Genomic DNA, 26,182 nt, shown 5'->3' on the forward strand with positions numbered 1-26,182 from the left:
AATCCATTTAGTGAGGATTTTTCAGCCTTTCAAGGATTGGCAGTTCGTGTAAGAAGTAAAAATCTGCTTGTCATCTCCTCTGTCTTTTTGGGAGAATATTTTTTCATGTTTATTTTGGATGACAAACAAAACCTATCCTACGCTACAGCAAATTATGCAGGAAACCTGCTGGACTAGGTACTTTCAAACCACGTCAGCAAAAATTAAAAAAGGAAAAGCCTCTTTCCCCAAATACATCTGTTAACCCCCTAAACAAGTCATTCCTCATTCCTTTTAAAGTTTAGACACATCTCTCTCTGTAATAACTTTCTTTAGGCATGCAGGGTTACAAACTAAGCGAAGCAAAACCAAAAATCCCACAAAACAGGGAATGCAACCAGAACAGTATTGCTGCTCTCTCTCTCTCCACAGGGCTGGATGATGATGGCTGCTCACGCAAATACAGAGTTCAGCAGACACACGAAGGAGCCATAGCAAAATGCAGGGACAAAGGGCCTTCTTCAGCGTTACAGCTCCAGCTGGCAGCCTTTCTGCTGGGGATGTCAGCCGGAAGACCAGCACAGAGCCAGCAAGCAGCCTCTGCACCTGCAAACCCTCTGCTTGCAGAGAAACCGTTCTGCTTTCTTTTCTAGCAAAAACTCTGCCTAACAGAGCTGCAGCTCCAGGGCAGCAGCACACGAGCAGCTGGCAAACTAATTTTTTTGAAGAATTAATGTTGCTTACCTGCAATGCAACATCATTTAGCCCAGACCCAAAGATTTTAATAGCATCCTTTCTTTGGTGGTATGGCTGCAAAGCAATGATGTCATGGGGAGGAAGCAGTAACAATCATGTGACTGCATCCTCCGTCTATAGGATTTCTGATAGGAGACAGGGCTGGAAAGAGACTGGTCTGTAATCCTGCAGGATTAAACTGCAAGCTTCTTTATCCTTCCTCACATATTTCTGTGGCCATTAGATCATCTAGTGCCTTTTTCCCCCTTCACCTGAGCCTTTTATTTAATTTTTTTGAAGGGAGTTCATGGATTTTGTTGCAACAGCAATAACAATCACATTTTTTTCAAGAGGAAGAAGAGCCAGCACTCTAAGTGTACGAATTAAGATTTATTCCTGCCTACTCTGCAGCAGCACCCAGGTGTCGTAATTATCTTCTTTAATCTTTATGAAATAGGTAATCACAGCAGCTTGGAAGTGAGACAAACCACAATTTCACCATCCCTTGCATTTTTCCTTCTCCTAGTATTCCACTTCAAGCTTATCCAGATTGACTTCCCTCCAACGTCTGGGTCATATTTGAGCTTTGCAAGACTACCTCAAAGGTTCCGTTCCTCTGATACCTTCACTTCCTCATTCTCCACCCCATTCATCCATTAAATAAATCTCATTTACAGCCTTCTGCCTTTTCTTCAATGCAACTGCTACTGCTTGGAAGATTTCCTATTTGCCAGCCTATCCTTCCTTTTTCAAAGCTTCTACTTTTTTTTTTTTTTTTTTTTTTTTTTTTTTCCCTCAAATATTATAATAAAGCAATTATCTCAACTTTCACATTTTGGTTAACTGTGTATTGCAGCTCAGAACCATCTGTATATGCACACATATTTTTGTTATACGGTACAATGTATTCAAGTTCTACAACAAAATAGTAGTTTCAGAAGTTGTTATACAGATTTCATATGCCCCACTAGGATCATGCTCTAACTGTTCTTTGTTAAGACAGTATACAAATAAGCAAGTTTGTGTGCATGCAATGCTATCCTTTATTTCAAGACATTCACCTTACACTGCTTATCGTCTCTTATTTGAACATGGTGCAGACTGGTTTTTACCCTTCAGGGTATACAAGTTGTGCTTTGTATTACTAAGCAAGCACAACAGCTAGGTAGAGGGAGATCTTGTACAGGTACACGTGAAAATAGCCAGCAGTCATTGAAAGCACGTGTGGCTTCCACCAACTTCAAAGGCCACAGAGCATGGTTTGGAAGACCTTTTTGTCCCAAGGTGTTTGGACATTTTTTTTGGATGCTCTAAGCAGCCAGCTCAGCCCAACAAAGCAAGCTAGTTGGTACAGTGTACAAAACCTTTTCAGAATGGCTACACATTTCCTCCAGATCTTGTCTGAAAACCAAAGGAAGCTCCAGTACCCCTTATTTCTGATATGGATTCCCCAAGCAGAAGTTGCACATTTTCCATTTTATTATGAAATCTGAGCACTTAACTTGCTTTACCTGCAATTCCTACACCTTTTTGGAGCCAGAAGCATGCCTTTAGAAAAGAGATTTGATTATGCCCTTTGTATACCGTAGTGCAGATCACATTTCCCTATCTTTCCTGAATCACTAATAGCTGCAAGGCTACCATAAACACATCAGTAAAGTGGGGAAAAGTGATAGGAGGAAAGGCCTAACTTCTTGCCAGCATCTGTTCTTTGAGCCCATTAAAATCAATATTAATATGCCAATTGAATTCTGTGGAGGAAGTTAAACCAACACAGTATTTAATTTACTTTCTTGATAAAGTATCTGCAATTTTCCTTGATTGCTTTATGAAACAGAAGTAAGGAAAATAGCAAGCAGTTTGAATTGAATCAGTCAGACAAAACCATCTGTACCTGGGAACTTTTGTACCATAAGACACGTTACAGAATGCAAATACCACATCCGAAATACAGAATAGCAATTCTGTGCTCTAACAAAACGAGCACAAGGCTCTCAATCTCCCATTTCTTCCTGGACAGAAGGAATTTCTTAAATCCACTTCCTAATTTTCTTGTTTCTTGCCACAGGTGAACTCACTGAGTCTCTTCCTGAACGTCTGTTTTTTCAGTTGGATGATCCAGCTGCAAACACACTAAAGGGACAGAATACCTGATTCACTGTAGAAAATGTGACTCTATAAGCTAGATACGTTCAACTTTGAGACATTTTAAAAAGTTATAAGAAACCAGAAACAGCTTCTAAGAAGCTTTTAATTCCCAAGAATATTGACATTTTCCACAGTACAAGCAAATGATTTATATACATAGATTCTGAAATCAATTTGATTTGACTCTTTGGTATTTTCTTTCACTTATACTTGGTCAATCAAGCAGTCTCAGAGGAAAGAAAATACTGTTCACATCATGTTTTAAAGAACATTGTTCTTGCTTTTGCTAGCCTGTAGTTTCTTAAGTCCCTCTGTATATATATATTTTCCCTCCTCTCATAGACCTATGACTCTATAGTTAAAAAGGAGATTGGATTCAATACAAGCAGTAAAATACCCTCCTCCACACTAAAAACATAATTCAAATTTTAGATTTGCATTCTGCTGAGAATGGATGCAAAATACAGAGTTCATCTGATTCCTAAAAAAATATTTGCTCTTTTTATACAACACCTACCTTGAAGTCTTGAAAAGTGCTTACAAGAATCACAGCAAGAAACACATGTAAGATTTTGTTTTAATATCAGAAAATTCATACCAACATACCCATTATAGCTTTTGTTGTTGATCCTGATGGTAGCGAGACAGTTGGTATTCCAAGTGACTATTTCAAGCAGACCATTTTAAAAATAACCTGAACTGTGTCATACCCTTCACCCCTTGCGAATACTGGACAGAGAAAGGTGTCAAGTGTCAGTACTACAATTTTGCCTGTGCTCCTGCAGCTTAGGGTTGCCTAGAGAAACCAAAAAATGGCCTTTCTATAAATATTAAGGTCTAACATTTCCTTTGTGAAAGCAGCAGTAAAGTTCAGCCTACTAACATTAACTTGTATTTTTTCCAATGGTTTCCAGCTTGGGAATGGTCATAAATAAGATACTACAGAAATAACACTGTCAACTTATTTCAAATACTAATCTACAAAGTACAAACTTCTGCTAGAAAAAAAAAAATGCGGTTCAATGTGTCATAAGGAGCTACCCGTGAATTCCTGGAATATTCAGCTAGGAGCCTCAGATACAGCTGTCAGCTTATCATGAGCAGTAAGCACGTGGGAGAACATACCTGCCATTCCTTACACTCTGTATCCATTTCAGGTCTTCAGTGCAACCTCTCTAGAATCCCTGACTTCACAGATTTCCTCTTTTTTCTTCATTTGAAAATCCATTACATTCACCGTTATACAAAATATAAAATTTCTTCATGAAAGCATCATCAATGAGGCAAATATAAACCACTGAAACAATCTCTTCTGTGACAATAAACAAAACTCTCTTTCTGTTTATGGCAAATTATTTTATTTTGTAGAAGAAATACTTTCAAATAATACAAAAATGACACAATCATACAGAACTGTGACAAAAATGAGAGAGATGAATACTGACTATGATAACTCATTACCACATCAAGACAGAACTCATTACAGCAGTCAGAATCACGGACTCACAAGATAAACCGACGACGTCTCCAAGCAGTCACTAATTAAAAACACCAGCTGAACCCCCTTAGAGGTAAGCCACCAGACATTGCCCCTTCGTTACACAGTCACAGAACAATTTAGGGTGGAAGTGAGGTCCCTATCGCAGCCCCTGCTCAAAGCGGCTCTAATACAACCAAGCTGCTCTGGGCCATGCCCAGTCAAATCCTCAACACCTCCATGGGCAGAGATCTCAAAACCTCTCTGGCAAGCTCTTCTGGGATTGTAATACCCTCATGAAAACACAGTGCTGTCTATTCTTAGTACACAGCAAGTATTTCTGGTATCACCACATGGTAACTTTGGATAAATACTACTATGTAAGGGTCTCCACCAAACATGAGACGTGAAATTCTGACCAACTGATCTTTTCAAGTAACAAGCACTTGAAGGCTTGCTGTCCCTAGACTTTTACCCAAGCACTAGCAATTTCTTACATCATTTACTTGGTTGTTATCTGCATAGTTTCTGAATAGCTCTAGTTCAGCCCAAGGAACCCAATGTACACCCACCAAAGCTTAACTGGCAAAAAGAGAGACTTCAGGATGGTTAGCATGATAAACACTGAACATACTTTGATTTCGTATGTATTGCTACATCACCAGGTCACTTGATGTCTGTAATGATTATAGGCTATACCAGGCCTATAGTAGCTTAAAATTAAATGTCTTTGCTAATCATCCTTGTTGATTAATCATTCAGATTTACCAGCCCCCACCCCACCCCCTCCATTATTTTTGGTCTCAGCCTGGACAAATAAAAGCAATTCAGTTTCACTTTCAGGTTTTCCTTATCTTTGACAAACTAACAGAGTATAAGCTCTTGAAACTCACATAGACGACTTACAAAATATTTGAATATTCCCATTGGTCGGAGGTTTTGATAAGTCTGTTTAGTTTTTGACTGTTGCTTTGGTTTCCTGACATACAAAAAATTGGAGCCAATTTGACCTGGGCATAATGAAAAGACAGCATGATCATCTTTCTGAGCAATTCCAGCAATTTGCAAAGTTAGTCTTGTGTTGGGCACCTCTCTGTGTAGGTAATAATTAGAAAAATATGAGAAACTATTATAGTAGCTTAGTAAAGAAGTATTTTTACATACTTGCAGGATGCAAGGACACAAAACTGGCATTCTCGGGAATTTAGGGTGACAGTCTTTCATTACAGTGAATGGTTACAAGAAAATTATTTCTGACCAGATTTCTCCTGGTCCAACTAGCAATCAAGTGAGCTATATCTTCCAGAATTATACACCTCCTTTCTGGAAAGTGTCACTGTACAACAGAACTCACATGTAGTAACCTCAAAGCAAATCCATTAGGATGAACATGTGCTTAAGCACCCTTATTTATTGCAGCTGCTTTCTGAAATTAGCACGTGTTTTCCTGAATCAGACCAGAATCTTTAAAACTGCAGAAGTTGCTCTATTCCTTCAGCAGTTTTTCCACACAGCTAGCTCACAGTGCTCTTTTAACTACCTTTCCCTTAAACAGCAAAACAAAGACCTGTCACCCTTTTCCTTCCTCCGTTTAAACTGAGAATCTAGTTAAGAATATAAAGATATTTTAGACAAAACTGAAATGAAAACAATCTATTAGTGCACAGTAAGAACATGCAAATGAATTCTGCAATGTTTAACATCACTTCTAATCAGTGTTAAACACATTGCAGGTGATAATATTTTGCTATAACACAGACAGTGCTAAAGGATACAATGTACATAATAAGCTACAGATAATAAAGCTGAAAAAGTGACAATTTTAGAACACAGTATTTTCATTTCAGGTATCAGAAACAAAACCAGCTCAATGGTTCCATTCTACTGTATGACAAATACTGAAGAACAAAATTTCAGTCTTAAAATACATCTTAAAGTAGGTATTTTCCTTCAAGGAAAAAAGGCACTATAAATAAATTACACTACAGTGAATTTGCCTGAACTCACTTTGTTTCTGTCTTCCAGCCTTTAAGTCAAATAAAACAGCATAAAAACTGTACACGCTCTTAACAGGATAGTCGATCTTTTATAAAATAAGTTGTCTTCAGAGATGTCAATTTCACAACAAGGAAAAACCAAGCCTTGTTGCAGTCACTATTATAAAATATATATATGTATATATATTTATATATATGGTTTGTTTACTTTTACTTTTTTTACTTTTTTTATTTTTTACAAAACGTGTATATTAGCTTTTGCACTTTTTTTTTTTAAAGAAACTTGGCTAATCTAATAACTTCATTAAAATAAAAGCGATAAATACTTCATGTTTACAATGCAACATGTCATACATCATCAGCTGGCAGAGGAGGTATGTTAATCCTTGGTCTTGTAAAAAATGCTATCTTCTCTCTGTGACCAAAAAAAAGATGAAAAGAAAGTCAATCAAATATATGCCTCAAATAAAATATAATCAAATATATCCCACACCCCTGCAGGAACATCTTTTGTTGTTGTTGTTTTTAACTCTGGTTAGTGCTTAGTATTTGTTACACACTGCACTTGTACTTGAATACTACAAACTTACAACAACTCATCACTGCATGCTTTTGGAGGCACTCCCTTGAACACAACTACTGGTTTTGAAAATTTAGGTGGCAGCTTTATACAACTTATTGGACATCAATTATAGTTCACTGTAAAAAAAGTTTCACAGGACTAGCTCTGAGTAAGTCCTCTCTGCAATGCGAAGTTCACCTTCTACATTTTTCAATAGTGCCTACCACAACAAAACTGATGGCAGTTTCATCTTTTTGCTTCTTTATCGAAAAACAATATTCTTTACCTGTCATAAGAAATGGATGTGTGTGTACAAGGGGCAAGAATTTAAACAAGCAAGTTATCATTTGCTTCATTTTACTGCATCTCTCTCATCTCATCCATTCCCCACATAATTTTGTATCTCAGTAGCCAAAGCAAATGAATACTGTTTTATTAACAGAAATACAAGATGCAAAAGCAATGCTAAAATTTTTATTCCTCTTATTTCCTCTCCATATTTCTGAGGAAGACCTTTCCCTTTCCAATATAATTCATTAAAGGATGGACAACTTTTGCATTTTATTTAAGTATGCCCTGCAAACAAGTTCTAAAAATCGAAACACTGACAGTAGAATATAAAATAGCTGAGCTTTCTTCCACAGCTACCCTGCACTAGTATTTCTTCAATCCTTACTCCTAATGTTATTCTACTAAAAAAAAAAAAAGGAAAAAAAAAAAGCTAAAGTAAATGCCCATTATCAATGGCACCTGTATACAATCTAAAGCTAAGAGAGGACACATACTATGCAAACACAGATGAAACAGGAAATAAAACACAAAGAAGAGGCTTAAAAGAAAGCTGGAATATTACCGAGTAATTTTCAGGAAGAGTGTTCCTAGTAATGTATATGCTTTACACCAAATGAACTATTTAGGCCTACAGGCTAACACTGAAGACCTGACAAATCATCTGAACTTAACAGTAACTAGGCTAAGTTGAAAGAATCACCTAAGGTATGTTGTATGCACTTGAAGAATTTTTTCCTCATGTGTTTTACAGTTGTAACACTACATCTTTACCATATCTCTGCCTCTTTGCACTACAAGTAATTCAAAGGAAACTCATGCGCCCAAATCAGTATGTGGTTAAAAATTACTGGTTATATACAAGACACGGTATTTTAGATAAATGTTTCAGAGAGCTTTAATCTCTGTAATGAACAGCTGCTATGCTAGTTCAGTACACATTAACACTTACCTAAAAGTCTGCACCTGAATAGGCTCCTTCTGGTTTTGCCCACGCAACTGGTAGATTTCTTTTGATGCTTTCTTTAGCATCTTCTCAGCTGCTTGTTCTTGGTGATGTTCAAATTTGGTCTGTCTTGTCTGAAAATTAGTAAAAAGTATAATGCCAAAAGTTATCATGTGAATAAATAAAACATAAGAATACCCAGGTTAAAATGGTGGATTGTTACCACTCATCACAGTAAAACCACACCAGTATATTATCTGAAATAACTATCATCTAAGAATTACAAATTACTGACATTGTTTAATTTCTTAACTAGAGTTACTTCCATATGCATTATTTGGATTTTTGTAAATACAGCTCTTCAGAGATCTTTCTACAATCAAAAAGTTTTGAAGCGAGAAGTTGCTGAACATGTTGAGTGCTCATCTAATGTTAGCTTACCTGCCTCTCTGCTTCCTTCAACAAGTTTCGGAATCGCTCATCCCGAAGAACCCAGTGGGGTAGGTCTGTCTGCCCTCTGAGTTGAGCATCTTCCAGGCGCTGTCTCAACTCTCTTAAGACACATATCTCCTCGTTCAGCTGTCTCTGTCTAGTTCTGGATGCCTGGAGATCCAGCTCCAGGTCTAAGGACGTTCTTGCCATAAGCTCAGCCAAAGACGATCTACAGGACTGCTGAATTATTTGGATTCAAATAAAACGCACAGAATGTTATTCTCAACATGGTGCATAGTATACTGGCCTATTTTTAGCTACAAAGGGCATACATTTTACTTATGTACACTACACAGAAACTGTTGGGTTTTTTTCTGACACAAAGTTTTAGAGAGGTTATTTATACCCCATAGTGAAAGGTTAACTAGCTGTAAGGGTTTCCTGTACCAAACACAGCTTTTTTCAATTAATGCTTTTTACTACATTCCTTTACAGTCTACTCTTGGCTTACAAATAATTAACTAATTTAAGTTTATGGACTGAACTCTTATGTAATGATGATAATAAAAGGGATATAACACGAAGAACTCAAAACTGAATCACGATGCTAGAAAACAGTGTACGGAGCAACAGATTCCCCTTAAAGAAATTTATTCAATATTGGCTTTTAGATACGTTCCAAATCAAAACGGGAGGCATGCTGGTCTACTTACATATATCAGCAAGAGATTAACTTCTGCTTACCAGGCTAAACCATATGACGTTTATCTACATGTTATTAATTTCTTACCTGCCCTTCTCTACCCACATGTTCTGCAGGGTGGGAAGAGAAAGGAGAACTTAACCTATTTATTCCTCAAAAACTTAGGCCTCAAATACTACTGATTACATGGGAGGGAAGCAAGATGTTTTCACATCATTCATACACACTTCTGCAGGCCTGCACCCTGCATCATAAACTAGATCTTAAAGATTTAACAAAGTTTACATCTAAATCAATACAAATCCAGTGGCTAGTTGTCGTCTGCCACACCTTGTTTTTTCCTCAGCAGTTGTTCATAACAGTATTTCACTTCTCTGTTTCTTTCAACTTAAAAAATAAAAAGAAACAAAACAACCCCTCCCACTAATTACATAACAGAAGATTCATACATTTCCTAAAAACATCACAGTGTACGTTTATACCTAAGCTTTAGATGTCTGTAAGTGCCACTGTTCTAGCAACGTAAGTAAAAAAAGTTCCCTAGCTATACCTGCTTATACCGTAGAGTACGCCTCTCCAAGGTATTCCGGACAAAAGGTGACTTCCTTGGCAGAGTTGAGCTGTCACTGTCACTGCGATACAGCTGAGTAGAAAAGATATGGAAAATAAAGGTTGTTTATATTTACATTCCGATATTTTTTTTTTTTAATTTTGAGATTTAGTATTTAAAAAAATGAAATTGTTGTTTTAAGCAAGTGAAATCACAAATTTGCCTTTAGCTATTTATTAAAATTTATATATAATAGTACTCTTATTGAAAATCAGACGTGGTCCACAGATGCACCACATGCAATGTAAACAGCAGAGCAAAACCGAGGAGACTCTTGGCTTAAAATCATTGTGGCATATTCAAACTCAAGCTCTCAACACCTTATGAAAGAGTACAACTAAAGCTGTGTGCATTCCACTAATATAGAAAAATCAGTACCAATACATTGATCTGTGATGCTGGGAGACAACTGCTTATAAGCCTTTTGCAGTTGAACATAGCAACTACTCAACGTGAGTTTGGAATTATTGTGCTGATTCTCAATTACTTGTAACAGTGCACCCAGGAACCCCACATACCACTGTAAATGAGCATCCTATGACTGACATTCACAACAGCAGCAAAAAAGTCCTAAGAATATTTATGCAATAACGGCAGGATTATGCATTCAGTCCCCCTTTATCCAATTTTTATGTACCCGGAAGTTAAACAAGGCTTCTAAGCTCACTGTTCATACACCTCATTAGGGAGCATTGGACCTCCATATAATTAATCACTCTAGCCAACATCTAAGATTGCTAGGCAAAGAAGTTTAAGATTCAAGATATTGTAGGTTCTTAAATTTTAATTTTCAAGAAATCAGGTTTAAACTCTTAGAAAGATAAGGAACCAGGGGACTTCTTCCCCAGTGCAACATTTACATTCAATGAAAGATTATTCGTTAGTATCAAAAAGTAGTACATAGTTCTTATAATTCAGGTTTTAAGAAGTTATCAAAAATACAGAAAATACTTGTTTGGAGGCCTCTCCCCACAACTTCTTTTAAAGCGTTACTCACTCTGCAAACATATTGACTTCGTGCTCCAGGCGAGAAGGTCTGGGAACGAACAATAGTGCTACTGCGAACAAAAGCAGAACCCCGTGGCCTGCGGCTAGTTCTCTCTTTTGGAAGAATAGCAACTTCTTCAGGAAACAGATCCTCAGTGTTAGTTTCCTTATCCACCTAAAATTACAATGAAGGAATTTTATTTTACTTTATTTAAATTATTCCTTATTTTCTCTCTCATCAAAACCAGCCAAACATTTCAATCATATCAGAAGTACACAATTTGCCTTGTTAGCTAGGCTAAAGTTTTAACGAGCCTTGAGAACAGAAGATGAATCACTTCATTTTTAGCTGTTTTAAAACTAGGTCATTCAAAATTATAAGATTACTTTTCAGAAGCCTTCCCTGGAACAGTAACAATTATAAGATGCAGTTATAACATGAATCATAGCTGCAGAGCACAAAGACTGCATTCACCATTAGCAACTGGGCATTAATTAAGCTACCACCTGATCTCCCAGCCTCAACAGAAAGAGAAAGCTAAGCCACATTTCCAAAAGCAAGGTGACTCTGAAACAAGGAGCAACCTTAAAACTGCAGGAATTCAAATGAAGAGAAGAAACTCAATGAAAGGGAACTGAAAGACTGTTGAAACAGTGGCACATGAACATTAATGTATTTGGAAATATAGAAAAAAATATGCTACTCTATCATAGCATCAAAACATTTAACATAACTTCTTCCTAAATAGGAAGCAGACTCTTCCCTAAAGGCAACACAAAAAAAGTGTTCCTTTACTTCAATGAAAGCATCTTGATTTCAGCTTGTCAGGATTATTTCCAATGTCTCATATCTTGAATTTGAAAGATTTTAAATACCTCAGTTCCAGCATGTTATGAAAATTTCAGCTGTATTTATTTTTAACACTGATAGAGCAATGAAGTCTTAAAACATTAAGGTTTTCTTCACAATTCCTTCGACAATTCTAATTTCTAAGAGCACTGGAATTTGATCATGATCTTTTTTGTTACGATGTATAAATGTCTGTATTGACTTGACAAGTGCATATTTACTATTCGATAAAAGCAGCAGTAAAAATAGCTTGCCTTTTGATGTAAAAAAAAAAGTTCTGTTCAGAATTACTAGCAAGTGAACAACAACAACAACAAAAAACATCCCTAAAGAGGAAACTGTTAACAACTCAAAAGGCATACCACTGTCATCACGACAGTGCTCATATAGGGTTGCTAATGTCATTTCTGATTCTTTTCTCTCCCGATCAATTTGGACTCAAACTCAACAAGCAGCAGTAACCCACACTGTGTGTGCCAGGCATTGTGGCAGTTTCCATACTGCAGTGTCTTTTCTCATTACCTTTAGTGGTGGAGGCTGGATTTTTCCAGAACTGTACTGGCCTGCTTGAGTTGCAAACATGTGTCCAGCTAACGAATCCCCGCAAAATGGCTCCGGATAAGGAGGACTAGTCTGGGTGCAATTACTGCATCCACTGTCAACAGATTCTGCTTGCCAACTCCTGAAGTTAGAACATTACAAGGATTTCGTAGGTATTAAAAAAAAAAAAAAGTTATGAATTCTATTTGTATATTTCATTATCCAGGTCAGTTTACCATTTTAGAGTATTATTTCTGCAACAGAAATACAAAATTTACAAAGGGAGAACACATCCCACTTGCATTTCTGCAGATGCACAGACAAGCAAATTACAGTTGTCTCCCTAACGAAGCTTGTGTTTGATCCAAAATAAATGTTTTCCCACTCCCCAAATTCCAAGTCCTATAAACTTGGCTAGCTATTCAAATGAAGTTTTTTCCTGTTTGCACATCATCACACGATAAAACAATTTTACACCCGTAACACTAACAGGGAACAGATCTCAACATAAGGATCTGCTCTTTCTTCTGCTGTATTTCAGACCATAATTAGAGTGTAAATATTACTTGGCTATTTGATGAGGTATTTGAGCTACTATTTTTACCGTTCTGATATAGCTTCTGCCTGATCTTCCTTTCTTTCCATCTCCAGGATTTCCTCCTCGGTGTACTCCAGTTTCACTCTCTCTTCTGCCAACTCTCTCTCAACTGCTTCCAGCTGGGCAGTGGTCCTGGCTAACAGGGCTGTCACTGCATCCTAGAAGGTAAACTAGACTTCAGGCAAATCCATTTGAACAAGCCTTTGTATTCAATGTATAGTATTGAGAGAAAACAAAATAAAACCACAGTCCTTGTATGTTCCTGAAATAATAAAGTCTATCCTGAATCTCAGTAATCAAGAAGTACTTGGTATCCCATGAATGCAACTTCTAAAAGAAAATGTTAGAAAGTGAACACAGAAACAGAAAGTGAACACTTTACAGCTACATCACACAGCAGTTCAGAATCCAAAAAGTTGAGTCAAAGCCATTTGTGGATTGGGTGACTTTAACTCGAGGTGGAGCATCATCCAGTCAATTAGGTGAGAAGAGACCTCTGAAAGCCACCTAGTGGTGAGCCATCCTGCTCAAAATGGGGACAGCTTCAGAGTCATACCAGGTTGCCCAGGGCTCAGAGGCATGCTGAAAAACCTCCAAGGATGGAAACTTCACAACCTTTCTTGGCAATCTCCTCCAATGTAGTGGTGGTTTTTTTAGATGAGTTTTAGTAAGTTGAACTGGAGGTGGGCATACAAACAGAGTAGTATTTCACGCACCTGTCCAGACATGTTTTTTATTTATTCTTTTAAAATCCAGTTCTTGCTACAAGAGTTCAATTAAGGTATCACCTTCTCTGCACCTCACAAACAAACCGTATCCAAAATAAAATCAAAAGCAACCACCCAAGAGGTCAAATGAAGTAAACATATCACTTTTCCAGATCCATACCGTTTTAACTGTAGTTACATTTCCAGAAGACCGGGGAGTATTTTCTTCACACTGGTGTTTGTTCTTTGCTCTCTGGGGGTCTGAACCAGTGAAGATCTGAACAGAATACCAGTGAAGCTGCATCTCACCAGAACTCTCCAAATCACTCAGGTTTATCTGAGCAATACCCTGTAAACAACAAAACGCATTCATCACGGTAAGATAAACACACACAGCAGGATAGACATCTTGTCATTTAAGGAGTATCTCATTTATAATGGGAGAAAGAGGCTTGTATAAATGCATTTATGTGAAAAAAATATATATGTTGTCTAAGATACTGAATTTCTTGTCTCTTGCTTACTGCCTGAAATGATCAGAGTGGATTTTACATTTCTTGAAACTGAAAAGCAAAATTACTATGACTGATGTAGGTATGACTGCTAACACCATCATTTCTTAATATTTTATTTTAAAAACTCTCAATTACCGATCTGATTTCTACAGTTGCTTAAATTAGTATTATTAAAACAGTATTACTTTAGTTAATCTATTTTCCTTATCTTTCAGATCCCTAGACAAAGGAATCCTCCAAAGGGGGAAAACATGTCATATTAAACAATTTTTTTCCCTGTTTATATGGTAAGTTACCAAGCAGACCATAATCTCCTTTTTCCACTTTCCAAGCTATCCTTACAATTAACTGAGGCTTCCCACTAAAAAGAATTCCCAACTTTAAAGTAAGCATACTATATCAAGCGGTGTTCACGTAAGACATTTCTGAGCCATGTTGACCTAAATGAATGTTCCCTGTGGCTCTGTTTAAACAGGTGTGTAAAGAACAACGGTGGAACGGAGTTTTTGAGACTGATGACAGAATGCTATATTGGGGAACAGCGTATTATTAAGAATGTCATTATATGTCAGCATACTGGTTGCTCTAAACAGAATTACCTTTCCTTCATTATGTGAAGGAAATATATAGCCATATATTGACATAACTGATATTGACATATTGATATTGACGTATCAATATAGCCATATATTGACATAATCTAATTAAAAGAAATTGGTCATCAAGAACTTCAAAAATATTCAATCAAACAGACAGGAAAAAAATGTGGAAAGAGATTTTGAAAGACAATTACAGAGGCCTCACAGCAGTTCCGAAATCATTTCTTAATTGAAGAATATGTTTATTTTTCAATTTACAGCAAGAGGGCAACAATCAGCATATTTAAATATAGACTTCAATGCACATACCTGAAGGTGCATGGCACTGTTTCTCTCTTTTTGAGTGGTACTGTTACTTTTTCCTTAAGTATATTGTACCTTCTACGGTTGACAGATATTTCCGACAAAAGTACACTCAGATTATAAAGGATTAAAAAAATCCTACAAACAATCTGAAAGCCTATCATTTTTTTTACTAATCCAGTAATAGCAATTAAAATAAAATCATCCTAAACTTAGATGCACTTGTGTCAATATAAAGATGCTTTACACTGAAATGACTATTTAGCCTCTCAGAGGAACAGGCTATACCAATATAAAGCATTTTATACCAATATATCCAGCCTATTCTTGAGATGCTTTCTCCTTAATTAGGTTGCAGCAGTAAAAGTGACCAAACATCCAGCTGCAGACAAGCCCTTGGGTCTACTTCTGTCAACATTAAGGCCACTGTTTCTCTAACATACTATCTAGGTTGAAAGGTAGACTAACAAACATACATTCTTGACCAGTTTTGTTCAAATAAACACCTCTTATCCATTGTCTAGGATGTCACTGAACTGCCTGTACCTCTTAACTATGTCTATAGGCTTTAAAAAAAATTAACTAGCTCATTCAAACCCCCCTCTAAATGACTCCAGCCCAATGACTTCAATGTATCAGACCCAATGCAGATTAATTTAAGCATATTTACATTTGAAAATAATTCAAGTTGACATTTAACACATCTGAAGTTAACATAGTTAATGTGTAACCTATTTAAATGTTATACCTATTCGAATGCATCTACATTAGATGCCTCAAACAGTTTAAAGTAAAATTACAGAAGTTCACCTGGATCATTATTACCCTGCAACAAAACTAAGATTTAAAACAAAAATGCATTAAAAATGTTTTTTAAAAAATTGCATTAAAAAAATCCTTATCTGCTAAATCCCACAGCAATTAATATATTGTATCAATTTTAAATATGGCTCTGCAATGTAACAGGTATATTAATAACACAGATAACAGTACTTCCAATGCTGCTTTTAAAATGCTCCAATTATCAACCTCTGGTAATTTTGCTAATTACTTCCAAATCTTTGTTTCCCACATTGCAAGGCTTCTTTTTTTTTAAAAAAAATAAAAAATAAAGGACCAAAGGACCACTTACCAATAGTTCTTCTTGTTGCTGATGGTCAACTGAGCAGATATACAGCTGCAGTGATTTTAACTTCAAAACACTTGAATGCACAGGGATTCTGAAAACTTCATTAAATATTAACGGTGTTTGGAATTCCAAAGCTCTAGAGCAGTAAGTGGTCGGTGTGCCTGACTCAAGCGGTGGCAAATAAACTCTCACGTGACTGGAACAGCAAAATAGACAAACAGCACAGTTCAGACAAAGAAAGCTATATTCAGGTATTTCTCACTTCTGAAAATGAAGCTAAGCAAAAACATCAGTGTAACTTCTGTATTAAGAATCTACTTTGGGATCTCTTTGAATTTGCTTTGTATTCTTAACACAGAAGAGCAAAACTGATTTGGAAACCCCATCTTTGTTTAACTAAAACCATCTTTTTTCTGTGTTGGTGCTTAAGCACAGGCACCAAGTGCCACTTGAGATGCCCTGAGGTATCTAAGGCATCTACATGGGGCTAGCAAATATGACATAGGATCTACAGGAGAACTACAGCCTTCTTGAGCAGCAGCAGCTGGAGGCCAGGTGCTATGCTATGACATTTCAAGTGGAAACATATGCCTATGTTTAAGCAACCGAATTGCCCTTCCATTTCTTCCCTCCATCCACTAAGCATACCTTTAACCTCCTTGCCCCCTCCCTTGAGAAATTCAACACAGAAGAACAGCAAAGAAAACCTACATTGCATCCATTTGCCATCTTAAAAAAAAATACATCTGATACCATCTCATTTTAGACTCCAAGCCAAAATCAAAATCCACAACCATTGTAACCTGACAGAAGGGAACGTACCTACTTGAAGAAGTGTTTCTACGTTCTGCCTGTTTTGACTGTCTGTCCAGCCCCTGCAATACCACATCTCTTGCTATACCTTCCCTTGTACCAGTAAAACGGTTCACACAACTGCGTTGTGAACCACGTTAGAAAACTTACCTGGGTTAAAAAGCTTATCTAGAAAAGAACAGCTCATGGTTTACCAAAAAAAAAAAAAAATCCAGCTCAGAAGCTCACTCTAATTGACTACATCGCTGCATGAACTCCTATGCCACCACAACAGAGGAGATGATAGTGGCAGACGAGTACATGGTTAGAGGACAATTGGAAGAGCTCACGGAATGATGGAACCACAGCACTGGAGCGTGGAGCACCAGTTAGCTAAACTGGCCCATGCTGTAAAAAGGGAGTGATCCAGCTGCTCTGCTCACCACCTGCTGCAGGTAGCCTCCCCAGTGCTGCCCCCCGGTAATTCAGATTCAGTGAACATACAGAAGCATGAAGGAACTCATTGAACTAGCTAAGATCTTCTTCTGGTCTTGCCAAGATTAATTTGTTGTTGTTGTTGTTGTTTTTTCAGTCAAAACTATTGATTTACCCTGCAGCTACACAATTTCTAGATTCCAGCCTAAGCAGCTAACTGAGAAGGGTGAGGAACAGAAGTGACTTTTTTTAGTGTCACTTAGAGGCCTGTTTGCCTTGATGACAAATATCCAAAGAACCCTCTGAAGTCATTCTTTTCCTTGGTGACTGCATTTGCTTTTCTTTAGATGACTTTTTTTTTTTCTAATCACAAGGAAACATGGTTGAGTACTACTCTCATTTTTCCTAACATGCCCCTGTACCAATATTGAAAACAAAGCAAAAGACTGCCACTAATGCACTGACCTACATGAAGAGCTTCCACTAGAGATTTGCAGGGTTTGCAAGGTCAATTTTCTGAACAAAGATCAACTTATGCAGCAAAATACATGTCAATTTAACAGCTCCACTTAGTGGGCTATTTTACAACACAACAATATTGCCACAAACCCATTTTCCAGTTTTCAAACAACTTCTCTTAGAGATAAAGATCAGCAATTTTCATATTTCTTTAAAATCTATTAAGACACACATCGCTAGATAGGACTGTGTTTTATGGCAACATTGCCACTGTTTAAGAAACACTAAACAAACAAAACAATATTCTACATAATGTGATATGGAATTTGAAGCATTACCACAGGCAGCCACAAGTTAAAAAAATAAATAAAATAAAAATACAGTTATTTGTAATGATTCTCAGCTAATTGTTATGTTAAAATTATTTTGGAAGGTGTTTCATAGATATTCAAGGAGAACTGGCACAGCCACAAGAACTTGCAGATGTCCTATTTTGATATTTATTATTATAAATAAGTATAAAAAGAAGATAAAAACAAGTGTTTTTTTTTTTTTGTCAAAAACCTTTTTTTTTTTTTCTTACTGATTACTATATATGTTACGTTAGCTATTTAAGAAAGTTACACTAAGCTTATTCTGGGATACTTCTGAGATAACCTGTAGAGAAGTTTTACAGGAAATAATATTCCTGGAATAAAGCAAAACATTGTTTATTTGCTTTGGCTAGAAGGCATGCAGTGACAGAAGAATGATTTTTATGTTTTTGAACAATCTTTCCTGTACATAATCAACACAAGAAAATGCGTCATTAGAGACTACATTTGCTACCTGACCACTAACTCGGACAGAGGTTCCATAGAAAGGACACTTTCTGTCCACAAAATGAACCCTTTCCCCACGTAAACTAGAACATGCTATCTTACATCTGAGTAATGGCTTAATTTTGCATGAATTAAATAAATTTATAACACTTAAGATTACTGCACAAGATAAGCAAAGATCGACCTTTGGTGTAAAGTATGCTTACATTTTGCAGTTTTCTTTAACAACTAGGCTAGTGAAGTTCTTCAGCTGTAATACATGGACTAAGAGACATTCGCTTCCACTGTCATGCCTGGAAAATAAATTTCTGGTGTTAGTCACCAAGCATCAATACTTTCCCCAAGAAATACAGGTAAAAGATTTGAAAGATTTTAAGAAAGCAAAATCACCTTTTTCAGTTAATGAAGCTCTAACAGAAATCAATTTGAATCAAAAGCATTTAAAGATACCACACTCAGAACCACAAAAGATTAGCTACAGTAACAAATTTATCAGAACTACAGGAATTAAACATTATTCAATTCAAAAATTCCCTACTGTGACTCTTCATAGTGAAGTTTTATAAAATGGATTCCATGTTTTAAATGCTTATACCAGAACCATACATGTGAGAGTGACATATCAGTTACACTAAGCCAGTCAGTCTGCATTACTTTCATGGATTAATGAAAATAATAATAATAATAAAAATTCTTATCTTTCATACCGGTATGGATTTTGAAATAGAACTATCACACCTGGTTGAAATTTGAAAACTGCCAGCAGCCTTGGGAATTATTTTTTCCCAGGAGCAGAGAGGATTCTGGAGGGCTGTCTAAGACAGGAAAACCTGTCTTGCACTGCTATAATCTGCTCTTCCATGCAGTACTCCCACTACTAACAATAGCTTGTCCTAAGCACAGGATTTCAAAGCTGTATTTGGGAGCTTTATTTTTTTCTCTCTTCACCTTGTCTTCTTTCTGATCCTCCCTTATCTGGCATAAAATGTCAGATCTCACACACTGAGACATATCCCTACATCCATACGCACAATGGAAATGCTAGTGGAAGAAGTAACAGAAGTCCTTTCACCAGCCAGCATTGAAAGGACACCAAATGAACAGTGGCTGAGACACATCACCAGCAGGAACTGGCATTTTGACTATCCTGTACATCCACTAAACTTTGGCTTTCAGTTCAAAAGCTTTTTAAAGCTATTCACAGTGGTCCAGTTTATTAAGAAGTTTAAAAGCAGAACGAATAAAACTAGTGAGCAATGTCTGTTGAATTGACATGGATAAAGTAGAGTAGCACTACTTACAGAAATCCAACATGTATTTGTGGTTCTTCATTACTGGCAATATCACCATAAACAGGCTCTTCCACATCTTCATTCCTGCACAAACAGAAAGTACTGTAAACTACATGATGACCTATGCTGTTAGAACATAATTAATTCAATGTTTATTTTGTGATCAGTGGATATAAGCAACTGTTTGGTACAGGAGGGATTGAGATACCTATTTAAAAACACACGGAACAGAAACAGCAATTCCTAATTAAAAAAATTAAGCTTTTAGAGTAACTATTTCAAAATGCATAGGTTAGTTTCTCTTTAGAATCATCAACACCTTATCTTCTTCCCGGTTACTGCTTAATGTGTTAGAACGATTGTATAAAATAATCTCTTTACCCTCCTTCAATCACTTGTCCAACTTACACGTTTAAATTTTCAGCAATTCATGTATTTTTTCCTTTCATCATAGGAAGACTTATACTTTTAATCATATGCTTCCCAGAACTCTATGTCCTCCTCAGTATATTTTTATTTTGTTACAGATGGTTGAAATAAAAATACTGATTTACAGCTAACAAATGAGAAAACTCTCTTTCAAGGGAGAAGTATTGGGTGCTAAAATGTTAGAGAAAACGAAGTGAAAGGAACTTAGCAACTGTGAGGATGACAGTGGAACTGCATGTAAAAAGCTTCTTTTGTGTAATACGTGCAATCTAATATTCTTATGATACTTAGAATCATCTATTTTGAAAGCATATTCAGAAATCTACAATCAATTCTTTCAGACCGTGTGGCAGAACAGGAATATTTCCAGCTTACTAAGCATTTATACACCTGACCTTTTGCTTAAAGCTTCAAACACGCCACTGTCACTAGCCAGTGAATGATCTGAGAGACATGCTGAAACTCGCCTGGCTCTCCTCTCCGATCTTCGACCACTGTCTCCTCGCAGAGTTACAGCTATCATGGAAAAAAAGAAGAGACAATATCAGCTCAAAGTAATCTCTTAACAATTAAATAAGAAACATTTATCATATCAAAACAAGTGCCAAAACAGTTGGCACAAATGTGTTGCTTTGTCATCTGACTTTAAATTAAAAAAAAAACAAATACAATGGACCAGAGATTTTCTGTGGAAGAATTAAAGAAGTTTGTGGCTAATTTCTCTATAACGTAAGCCAATCTTATTAAAGTGCTCTTCTAGTGGAATAATCACTCCCGGGAAGAACATTTATGTTAATTCAACATATGTACACATGGCATCCTAAACTTCTAAGATTTACCTACTGAACATACGATAGTTTGAAAATAAACAGAGATTAATTCTTTTAAGAAGTTATCAGATAACAAAGTGAGGTTTTGTTGTCATTTGTTTCCTAATATGAAGTTTCAAAGCATACTGTTTATACCATCTCATAATGGCAGCTTTTATTTACAGCCTGAGAAGCACTTTCAGAAAGAACCAGCACTTTCCATCTCACTGACCACTGTTTTTTCAAATTCTTTAGTATCTTTGAATAACTTTGGCAGGGGGCAGGAGGAAGGAATAGTCAACCCCCTTTTACACCTTTTCCCTGAATCACCAGCAACACCATTAACAGGGCTTCAATCACATCCATGTGCTAAGTGGCATTACACATCAGGTTTTACAAATGCGAGTAGGTATAGAAGGTACAAATCCTTCAAGGTATGTGCACAAGTGATAACGTTCAAGAACTGCACAGGTAAGATTTCAACACCTTGATGAAAGGCTGAGTTTAATTCTTTCACATCCTAGAGGGAAACATAAAATGGACTCAGGGAAGTGCAGTGTCTTTTACCACCTTTTCACCACCTTTTGCTTAGGCTTAATGTTTGTCCTCCAAGCAGAAAAGACAAAGAGGGGACACTTCAGAAGTGGGGAAAGCATCATATTTACTTCTACCCATGCTCATGATCTCAAACAGACAACCTGGAAGCACTTGAAGTTTTAGCAGACTGAACTTGGAGTGACAGCAGCGCAGCGTACATCTCACTAGAAGCATACGCGGATGTTTCCAGCTTACCACCGCTAGGGACAAAATGTGTCTTGCTCTCAGTAACAATTTAAGTACCTCTGTTACATATTATCTTAAGGCATTTTAAGCATCAAAACTCTGTGACCTGACCAGCAAGTTTCCTTCAGCACAGTGCCAGGAAGCAGCCTGAGCCCCACCTGCAGAGCCCAGCTGAGGGATGGACAGCGAGCCCTCGCTCCGCATGGGATGTGCTTCACCTCCCAGATAACCCCCACACAGACAGCATGTCAGGCCTTGAAGCTTGATAAAAATCCCTCGCATCAACACATCTGTGCTGCTGCCGTCAATAGAAGTGTCTGGCTGTAACCTACAGAGGGACTGCCAGGCAGGATGCTCTGAGTCCGGCAGTCCTGCACCAGCCTGAGATAGGATCCTTTTAACGGGCCACCAGCAGCACAAAGCCCCAGAAGATGTTCTACACAATCACAGGGCCCTGTTCACAGCTGAGACTCCTGCATGTCTGCAGGGCCATTCTCTGTGCTTTTGGATCAATATGCAGCCCTCTGGCCCTCCCCTCCAAATTCAGCAATGGATTCAGCCATCTTCAGCTATGCAGGACAGCTATCTGCTGACTAGAACATCCCAACCTGCATTTGTTTCTGTATCTGGAGAAAGAGCTATCCTTCCCCCCTCCCTCCCATAATCCCATCTTTATCGTCTAGCATGTGCCACGGTGCCATATAATTAATGTCATCCTCCCCACAAACGAGAGCCAAGTAGCAATTAATTCACAGCAAACCAGAAGACTGCATTTGAACCATACTCTCCTCCACATCATTTGTGCGAAGTGGTGGGTTTCATTTTTTTTTGAAAAAACTTTTCATTTGGTGAGCCAACCTCCATGACTGCTGTTACTGACAGTTAAGCAGAATGAAAACTAGTGCTCTGTAAGGACAGTTATGAGTATGGAAGAGTTTCCCCAATTGCTTTGCAACACTGAGAAAGGCTGACAAAAATGTGTAATTTTTATACGCAAGTCCATCTGCATTTTTTGTCCTAATTGCACCAAATTACACTAGGATGACTTCTGTTCATAAATAAGCCTTTGGCTCACCCTGCTATATGAACACTTTGCACAGATGTAAGAGATGAAAGAGTAGGTTGTAATGAGTGGACCTCACGGGCTCTCTGCTTTGGAGGCTGATGTTCCCAATTTGTCTGGAAGGAAAAACTGTTCTGAGGCACCAACACAATGTCATGAAAAACTGACATGTTACAACACCGTTGGAACATGACAGTGGCTTGCCCACTGCCTGCAGGCCAGGGAAGCATCTGATAACATCTGGACAATCCCACAGAGCTCAGGAGAGATGCAAATGTCAGAACATGTACTTCACTAGGAAAAGGGAAATCAGCAAGAAGAATTTGTCAAGAAGGAGAACCAGCATCAGACTTTAGTTTAAACAGAACAAGGTTTACCACAATTAGGGACCTTCTAATGCAGGAAGCTGAATAATTGCTTAAAAATAAGGTTTTTAAAATAGACAACTACCTTTCAAATCAGTGAACAAAACATATGGATTTGAATTTCCAGAACTACTGGGTGCCAAAGCTTGACAAACATAAAACAGGCCTGATAAAAAGAATTTTCTCAGCTGTCGTGAGTTCAAAAAGTGAACTTCAAAGTAAATTTTGGTGTCCAGTATTTCATTAGCTAAAAAACACATGAATAAATCTCAAGCATGTTTCACAGGCGTAGGAGACTACAAATACTGCATGTCAGCTCAAAATGCACTAATACAAGAGTCAAACACTCTTATAAAAACTAAATCAGAGACACAAACAGACCTTACCTACCATGATGCGGTCAGGCATTACAATGATGTAATAAAGCTGAAGCTTGCAGAAAACTTTTTCCACATATTTAACTGCAGCCATGAATATATTGTTTAGTTAACATAGCAAAAAATTGATTATGCCATAATGATTAAACAGATACAGCATTGTATCAAACAAAACCAAATGTAGCAACTTCTCCTTTTTCCTTCACATGCAACTCAGAGAAAAACACTTCACACACAAAAACACACTGGGAATTACAAGCAAAACCAGCACAATAAGTAATTTCAGGTTCACTTACAGTGCATTTTTCTGTTGTGCCGCATGAGAAACAAGACAAAATGAAAAGCACACAGTGATAAATCATCTTTTAGATCTATGACGATATTTTGCAAACGAGATTATTTAGGCATTAAAGGAAACTTAGCATTTGAAAGATTATTTTAGCACAGAGAAGAAGATACACAGAGATCGTAGAGTCCAATGTTATATTAACATGTTTCCTCCCACTTCCAGCTTTACAAATACAATGGATGTAACATCCCAGGCATCTTCCCTCCATTCACACATCCTAAGATAATTTATAACATGTCCCCAAAAGAAATGCAAAACACGAAAACATCAGATCAGCAAGTGAACATCAAAAATACAGTTCCTGGAGAACTCTTGAACATACTCGAGTACTACTTCAGTGCAGGGTATATGCAACGTACTGAGTGTTAGCCCTCAGGACCCTCAGAAACTGCAAAATTCCCTTATATTTTATTTGATAGGGGAACTGCTGAAAAATTTGTCTGAGCTGACGACACTCACTGGTTTTCCAGTGTTGCATTATGCTACCAGACCATAGGGTGGCAGCAACAAAGCATACAGCATAGTAATTTAATGAAAATCAAAACCCCCCAAAATACCTGGGGGTTCCCAAAGTGTCGTATGAGTTTGATGCTTCATCAAATTTTTCAACAGTAGAAAACCAAAGTAACTTTGAAACTTTCAAAGTTACTTGTAAACAATTATAACTGCAAGCCCACCAACTAGGGGATGCCAAGCTCAAAGAAGTCATAATTCCTGCCAAAACCCAGAATGGTTGAATGGATTTTTCCTAAGCAATTGTTTTAACAAACAAATATTTTAAAAAGAATACCTCCAAAAAGACAGACTGGCTACGTTTTAATCACACACTCAAAAAGCAACAGAAAGCACTCTATGTCGTACACAGAGAAAAGCTGTAAACCCTGAACTAGGAGCTGAACCTGGACACCACAGTAGAGACAAGAGGTATCACATGCATGTTCAGAAAAACCATAGAAACATTACAAAGAGAAAAGGAAAACAGTAAGAGGACCTTGACCCTTATCCTATTGCTCCCAAGGCCCACAGACCAGGCCTTCACTTCTAGGAAACACATATGAGCTATAAATGAACTACTAGCATAGTTTTCACTTACCACAATGGGTGAAGACATGCTGTGGTCTGATCTGAGGTTTAAAGAAAGCCTCAGGAAGCCTCTCCATGGCACTAATTTAAGCACAAACTTACATGCTGGTCTCTGGAATTCTGTTTATTTTGGTCAGAATACTGCAATATGGGACCGAGACGTGTTTATGTCTAGTAAATGTGAGTTCTGCAGCAGTATCTTCTGGCAGTGTTAGTTGCGTTAAGGAAAATAGGTAAGTCTACGCTCAAATGCTGCTTGAACAATACAAGCCTGTTAGCACAGCAGGGACATTTTTCTTTTTAAAAATAGCTGAAACTTTTTCCTTATGTACTGTCAATGTTCCTTTTCATTATCTCTTGACAAACAAGATGTAGTAGGACAATATATTCTCTGCTTATATTTCATATTAACCCTGATGCTCCAAGCCCTGATTGCAGTATTATGTGCATTTGCTAACACAAAATTATGGATACAGACATAGGATGTGAATTATAATCTTCAATATTAAAATACTCTATAAAAGCCCTTCTCTACTGTAATGGTTTTATTGGAAATGCAAGTATGCCAACATAAAAAAAAATATAAGGAAAGCATATTCCTTTTCATTTTACATCAGTTCTTCAGCTGATTGATTAAAATAGGAAAACAAATTTATTCTTTTTTTTTTTTTAAGGATTCTGTTTCATCTTTTGATCTCTCGTATTCAAGAGTCTAACATACTCATCTACAGAGTCTCAGAAGCTTCTGCCACTGCAAGATGAAGCAAGTCCATCAACTCCACACTGAATCACAAAAAGAAACCTAACAGTATGTGCTGTGGTTAACTGAGGCAGCTCCTCTGTGATCACTGAGCACACGTTCAGAGATGATAACCACCAAAAAATCACTTAAGTGGATGCTCAGCTCCTCACACACCCCCAGCAAAAAATGGTTTCCATTTACTGAAGCACCAAGCTCATGAGTGAAGCCCATCATGAACTCAACACTGCCGTGCCACTGTGGTTTCTGCTCCATCGCAC

General features: G+C 37.3%; 2 protein-coding genes across 5 annotated transcripts in view; both read right to left on the minus strand.

The window, feature by feature from the left end:
• The window catches only part of CLCN4 (chloride voltage-gated channel 4), a 46,857-nt gene extending 43,344 nt beyond the window's left edge, over positions 1 to 3,513 (minus strand). The window contains exon 1 of one of the 2 annotated variants that reach the window (XM_035342231.1): positions 3,469 to 3,513. In XM_035342231.1, the coding sequence (XP_035198122.1) occupies positions 3,469 to 3,472 (4 nt within the window). In that variant the 5' untranslated portion in view covers positions 3,473 to 3,513. Of the gene's footprint in view, positions 1 to 723; positions 868 to 3,468 lie in introns of those variants that run through there. The other variant, XM_035342300.1, reaches the window with a different exon arrangement.
• A 684-nt stretch (positions 3,514 to 4,197) lies between these two features.
• WWC3 (WWC family member 3) overlaps positions 4,198 to 26,182 on the minus strand; it is a 60,661-nt gene continuing 38,676 nt past the window's right edge. The window contains exons 11-22 of one of the 3 annotated variants that reach the window (XM_035342105.1): positions 20,801 to 20,849; positions 19,914 to 19,988; positions 18,819 to 18,905; positions 16,109 to 16,301; positions 13,741 to 13,908; positions 12,859 to 13,010; positions 12,237 to 12,396; positions 10,875 to 11,039; positions 9,818 to 9,910; positions 8,574 to 8,804; positions 8,139 to 8,266; positions 4,198 to 6,751 (exon numbers count right to left, since the gene is read on the minus strand). In XM_035342105.1, the coding sequence (XP_035197996.1) occupies positions 6,685 to 6,751; positions 8,139 to 8,266; positions 8,574 to 8,804; positions 9,818 to 9,910; positions 10,875 to 11,039; positions 12,237 to 12,396; positions 12,859 to 13,010; positions 13,741 to 13,908; positions 16,109 to 16,301; positions 18,819 to 18,905; positions 19,914 to 19,988; positions 20,801 to 20,849 (1,568 nt within the window). In that variant the 3' untranslated portion in view covers positions 4,198 to 6,684. Of the gene's footprint in view, positions 6,752 to 8,138; positions 8,267 to 8,573; positions 8,805 to 9,817; positions 9,911 to 10,874; positions 11,040 to 12,236; positions 12,397 to 12,858; positions 13,011 to 13,740; positions 13,909 to 16,108; positions 16,302 to 18,818; positions 18,906 to 19,913; positions 19,989 to 20,728; positions 20,850 to 26,182 lie in introns of all 3 variants that reach the window. The other 2 variants (XM_035342030.1, XM_035341950.1) reach the window with 2 other exon arrangements.

The sequence above is a fragment of the Oxyura jamaicensis genome, chromosome 1, assembly GCF_011077185.1.
Source record: "Oxyura jamaicensis isolate SHBP4307 breed ruddy duck chromosome 1, BPBGC_Ojam_1.0, whole genome shotgun sequence".
NCBI classification, from domain to species: Eukaryota; Metazoa; Chordata; class Aves; order Anseriformes; family Anatidae; genus Oxyura; species Oxyura jamaicensis.